The sequence below is a fragment of the Puma concolor genome, chromosome D1, assembly GCF_028749965.1.
Source record: "Puma concolor isolate L17-30 chromosome D1, mPumCon1.1.hap2, whole genome shotgun sequence".
NCBI classification, from domain to species: Eukaryota; Metazoa; Chordata; class Mammalia; order Carnivora; family Felidae; genus Puma; species Puma concolor.
Window position 1 is genome coordinate 10,122,742 of NC_141676.1, and position 5,735 is coordinate 10,128,476.

A 5,735-nucleotide genomic window follows, 5' to 3' on the forward strand; every position below is an offset into this window, starting at 1 on the left:
TCCCCGTTCGGAGGGACGCGGACGGCGGTGGGCCGCTGCCAAGGCGTCCGCTAGCAGAGGCTGCCTCGAGCTCGGCTCTCCTCGCGTGGCTTCCCGGGGCTGCCCTCGGAGGAGGAAGCGTGCCGCGGGCTCTGCGGCTCACGGCTCCCTTTGCTTCTCCAGGGCTGGTGACCTCGCTGTCCGAGAGCTGGTACAACCTGCTGTTGGACATGCAGAATCGACTCAATAAAGTCATCAAAAGTGTGGGCAAGATCGAGCACTCTTTATATCCTTTCCAGGGGCGTGTCCCAGCACAGGTAGACAGCTGCATTACCCTAGGCTGCTTCTGGAAACTGCTGCTGTTTAGGAACTGTCTTGACTAGCTTCCCATGGGGAATGGACTTTTGTGGGTTTTGTTTTGTTTTGTTTTGTTTTGTTTTGAATGTCTGTTTTGAGCGAGCAAGCATGGGGAGGGGGCAGAGAGAGAGCTGAGCAGGCTCCCCACTGTCAGCACGGAGCCTGATGCGGGGCTTGATCTCCGATGTTCGTGAGAGTATGACCTGAGCCAAAATCGAGTCAGATGCTTAGCAGACTGAGCCACCCAGGCACCCCAGTGTGTGTGTGTGCTTAATACACTTCTGGAAAAATTCAAACACACGGTAGCAGGGAGAATAGTATAGTGACTCCCCATGTACTTATCACCCAGCTTACCTGGTTCATTTTAGAAATGTATTATTTGTGTCCTTGAAATACGCCTCTGGTCTTTCTGACCTTACATGTCAAACAGGAAATTTAGATGACCACGTAGGAATGTGCTTTCAGAGATCTTGTTGGCGACAGCAGGGTCTGAGAACTCTTGTGAGAGGCTGGTGGGAGAAGAAGGGAAAAGTGAAGAAGCCGAAAGCTCCAGAAGCCCAGGGATCAGGCCCCTGTGACACCCAGGATCCAAGTACTGCTGGACATTTGCTTATTCCTGGAGATAGAAAGAGTCCTCCCCAGGCAGGAGGGCGGGAGGGCTCTGGGCCCATTCCAAGGCAGGACGGCCCAGCTCTTGCCTGCGATAGAGGCAATGGGCTGGTGTGTCAGCTTTTGCTACCCAGCAGGGCTTTTGGCATGCTTCTTCTCCCACTAAGCCTCAGTTTATTCATCTGTGTAGATCAAGGTTACACTTAGAAGCGTGGTTCTTCCCGGGTGTGCACGCCGGACTACCTGGAGTGCTTGTAGAAAACATCCGTATGTGGCCAGGCTCTGTGCTAAGGAGACGGTCTGATCTGTAGTTTTCTTAAAGTATTTTTTTAATGTTCATTTATTTTGAGAGAGAGACAGACAGACAGACAGACAGAATGAGAGACAGAATCCCAAGCAGGGTCCGCACTGTCAGCACGGAGCCCGACACAGGGCTCGATCTCATGAACTGTGAGAACATGACCTAAGGTGAAATCAAGAGTTGGATGCTTAACTGACTGAGCCACCCAGGTGCCCCTGATATGTTTTAAAAACATTTTGGAGATCACTCTACTAGAGAATATTTGGATCAGGTGATAATTTTACCTAAGGCCTTTCAGTTCCAAAACTGTCTAAAGAGCAAACATTTCTTGTTCTCATTCTGGTGATCGCTTTAGATTGTGGTGTTGGGCAGAGGCGGGGATGACTGAGAGTAAGGCTGTTTGCAGATAATTGCATGTTCCTTAACTCACCTGTCCACCTGGAGATCCTTTCATACTGAGCGAAAGACAGAACCGGCCACAGGCTTCATTGATGGAGACTTGATTGAGAGTTTCCTAGACATCAGCCGGCCCAAGATGCAGGAGGTCGTGGCAAACCTACAGGTGAGCTGTGCGGTGTTTGGACTGTGACCCAAGTCCATGGCAGGGCCAGGAGTGCTGGAGACACCAGAGTGCCGGTGTCTCCTGCCTCCACCCCCAAGTACCAGCGGCCCTTTCTAAGTAGTTTCCTACCCATGTGGGAAGGTGGAGTCTGAGGGCAAGGGGATGTGGCTGAGGGTCACGGCACTGTACTAGGAACTTCACCTGTGTGACCTCCAGGAGTGAGGGCATATTCGGGCATGTACAGATCTCTGGCAACCCACAGATGGGAGGCAGGGTCAGGATCCTATAGGGAAGAGACCTTGCCGCAGTGCAGAGTTTTGGGGTATTGTTCACTGGAGATGGTGCCTCTGGGGGACATTCTGGAAGGGAGAGAAATGTATGCCAGGTGGTGGCCTTCGAACCAGCTTTGCTGTCAGGAGACCTTGCTGACTTGTACCTTTAAGGAAAGGTGTGGGTTTCCGATGAGACCTCCTTCCCTGCCACGGCAATACTGCCGACAGGTGCTTCTCGCTGTGACTGTCCTTTCGCCCCTCCCTGGGGTGAGAGAGCACCCCAGTGGCCCTCACAGTCCTCCCCTTTCCTCATTGCAGTACGATGATGGCAGCGGAATGAAGCGAGAGGCCACCGCCGACGACCTGATCAAGGTTGTGGAGGAGCTGACGCGGATCCATTAGCCAAGGGCTGGGGTCCCCTTTCCCAGACCCTCCCTGAAGGCTTTGCTCTCCTGCCCTGCTCCCCTCCCCCACCACTGTCTTCTCGGCCAGGGGAAACCTTCCCCTGAGCCAGCTGTCCCAGAGGCCACAGTCTACCTGTGTGGAAATGGGGATTTCTTTGAACTAAAACCAGTTCACTGGAGACCTGGGAACGGGGTGAAGGTGAAGTATTTTCTCCCTGGATGTTTAGCAGTCTCAGATGATTCCAGCCATCGCTTTGGACCACCAAGCCTTGATTGGTGTTGCCGGTTGTCCTTCCAGGGAGGGAGTTTGCAGCTCTTGGGCTGAAAAGAAGCTCTGTGTGCGTGCGTGTGTGTGTGTGTGTGTGTGTGTATGTGTGTGTGTATGTGTGTGTGTGTGTATCACACTCATGCATTGTCCTCTGCTATCTTTTTATTTAGGTTGGGGTGTGGGGAGGCTGTGGGTAGGGGGGAAGGGGGTGGGACGGGTCATTGTCTCTGAAGTGAGAGCTTCCTTTTGCTTTCTCTATTGCCTGAGAGCTTTGGGTCTGGAGGCCTGACCACCAGGCCATGAGCTGCTCTGAGTCTGAAACCTGGAGATGGTGGGTGTTACCCAAGCCACAGCCTTTTTTGTCTCTGGGGAACGGCCTTCTTCAGAGGGAAGAAGGTTGGGGGCCGTGAATTGGTTGTTAGTTTCCGAGTTTTACCAAATAAAGTAGAATCTAAGAAGAAAGATCCATTTGCTTCCGCTTTCCTTCCTGCTGCCCAGCTCCCCAGCATCAACCCGGTCACACTGCAGCGGTTCAGTGTAAAGTCCTTTCCCTCCTTTACGGCAGCTGCTGTAGTCACTTGACTTTGCTGCTGCAACAGCGGTTCCCAAGGAGGGAAACGACAGCTGCGTCTTCTTTGCCACGTGGTCGTTTTTGGTGGGATCCCAAGGATAACGGGAGTCAGGTCTTCAAAATTCAGTGGCCTTGATTGCTCTTGACCCTGTAGTCACCATTTGATTCCCAGTCGCCTCTGTGAGTAACCTGCTGGGCCTGGGGGTTGCTTGGGCTCCCTTTCCTGGTGTCATTTTAGACACGTGTACAGCGTCCGGCCAAGCAGCCCCCAGGCGCTACTCCTTGGCCAGGGCGAGGAGCTCCTCATGCGCCTCCCAGCTTCCTGTTGCCACATGCCCTTTGGAGTCTGATTTTATTTCCTCTGGTTTAATCAGGTAAACCTTTGGCGCCTTGGGTTTGAGAATACAGGAGTAGGACACGTTTGGGGTTCACCCTTCTGTCCAGCAAACAGAGCCTGTCTTCTTTTGGCTCAGTGGGTCACAGTGTTTGGGCCCACATTTCCACCAGTGACCCAGTGGGAATAAAGGCTGCTCTGTCCCAACAGTGGAGAGGAGGGTTGATCCTGGGCATATTGGCAGGCTCCTTTAAGACCAGCCTTTGATACAGTGTCAGGAAAATTGTGGTTTCAAGTTCAAACTGTGGTTTCGGGAGATTCTAGCTTAAAAGAGAAAGGGCAAGGAAGCATCTCCACTTTGGGGGTCTTCGGGAGTTAAGTCTCCTTTCCTAGGAGGCATTCCGTGTGTTTCTTTACTGTTCTATTCCCCTTCCTCTTCTGGGATTTCTGAGGGTGGGGAGTAAGGGTCTTAAGGGAAAAAATAATCAGCATCTCTCAAAAAAAACCACAGTTTGAACTTGAAACTCAACACTGTGATTTGAATTCTTCAAGTCATGGTTTGAATTGAAAAGGCCTGCCCCCATGCCAGAGACCAGCTTTAATGAGGCAGGCAAGCAACGGTCTCCAGATTGTGATTATTTTAAAAATTTAATCCTAGATGGAGGATTGACTCTAAGGTGCGGAGGTGAGAAAGAGACTGTGGTGGGAGGATTATTCGGTCCTTTTTCATGGTCTGACCTGCAGCCGCGGAGACCTGCTACCTTGAGTAAGGAGGTTCTTCCGTATCAGTGGCTTCAGTCTTGACTTTGGGAGCTGTGGAGTCCTTGCAGTTTTGTTTTGTTTGCTATAATCTTGGGTATATTCACTCTGGATTGAATTCCAGCAATCCTTTGGAAACTGACGTTCTCCCGCCACACTCCCACAACCCCTCTTAAAAACGATTAATCACCTCTCGAGGGGTGAAAGGTTGCCCTTGGAGCTTTGCTACAGCCAGCTGGAGTGGCTCCTTTCCATGTAGGCGCTGATGAGCTACTCACCCCAGGCCTCTGCACGAAGGGACCTTTGGGAGAATAATAGAAACACTGACTCATCACATGACCATTTGGAAGGGTCACAAGCCAGAGGCCGCCTTTCTGCAGCCAACAACAACTTGGATCCTCCGCCCTCAGTGGAGGGTCCCTTTTGTTACGGAGAAGCCACAGGCCACAGAAGTGGGGAGGAAACACGGAGGAGCTGTGACGAAGGGGTATGCCTAAACTAGTCCTTGGAGACGAACAATATTAAATTCGAGGCTCTCAGAGTCCAAACTCTGAGAAGCCTCGAGATCTAACAAACCAAAAGACAAAAGAAAGTAGCAAAACACCAAAGGAAAGAAGCGAACTGATGATAAGAGGAGCAAGGTGAATGCCCTAAGGTCCAAAAGGAACTGGGGAAAGGAAAGAAATGCCCGGGGCTGTTGAGAAAGCGGTTTCTTTTGGAACTCACCGAGGAATGAGTAAATTTTGGAATTTACCATGTCTTAAACATCCTGGGCTCCTCTTGAGGGGAAAATGAGGGTTTGCTTCAAGCACAAAGCTGCAGGTCAACTGTCCAGCTGCTCAGTGACCAATATGGAGCAAACCCTGCTGTAGTTCCAGGGGTGAGCCGGTGGCGGAGGGGACAGAGAGTAGCAGAGTGCAGGGAGGAGGCAGCTGAGTCGCACTGGAGCGTGGGAGAGGCTGGCACGAGGTGGGACAGGTGTGTGCAAGGGAATTTTTGTCTTGTGTAAATGTGTTGAGAACTTGTGGGTAGCTCCTGAGACCAGGCAAAAGGAACACCTGTGTGAGTGGTGGCCAAATAGGAATGATTAAGGGCAGTGGTGTACTAGATTTGGGGGGGCTCAAGTGAAGGAAGGGTTTTGGTTTATTCTTACTCTTGAGTAATTCAGGGCTGGGTTCTCGACTATGTGGACACCAGAACACTTTTTTAAAAGTAACAGGAATGCAGTATGAGGCACAGGGAGAAAGTGCACCTGTGGATGTTGTGAGGCAAAAAGGAAAGATGCCACAGGATCCTGAGGTTCCTTGGGACTCAGAATG

At 51.4% G+C, this 5,735-nt stretch overlaps 1 protein-coding gene across 1 annotated transcript in view; it reads left to right on the forward strand.

Moving 5' to 3' along the window:
- The window catches only part of DDB1 (damage specific DNA binding protein 1), a 31,389-nt gene extending 28,171 nt beyond the window's left edge, over positions 1-3,218 (forward strand). The window contains exons 25-27 of the mRNA XM_025915478.2: positions 163-265; positions 1,685-1,808; positions 2,399-3,218. Of these exons, the coding sequence (XP_025771263.1) occupies positions 163-265; positions 1,685-1,808; positions 2,399-2,482 (311 nt within the window). The 3' untranslated portion in view covers positions 2,483-3,218. The remainder of the gene's footprint in view (positions 1-162; positions 266-1,684; positions 1,809-2,398) is intronic.
- The last annotated feature ends 2,517 nt before the right edge of the window (positions 3,219-5,735 follow it).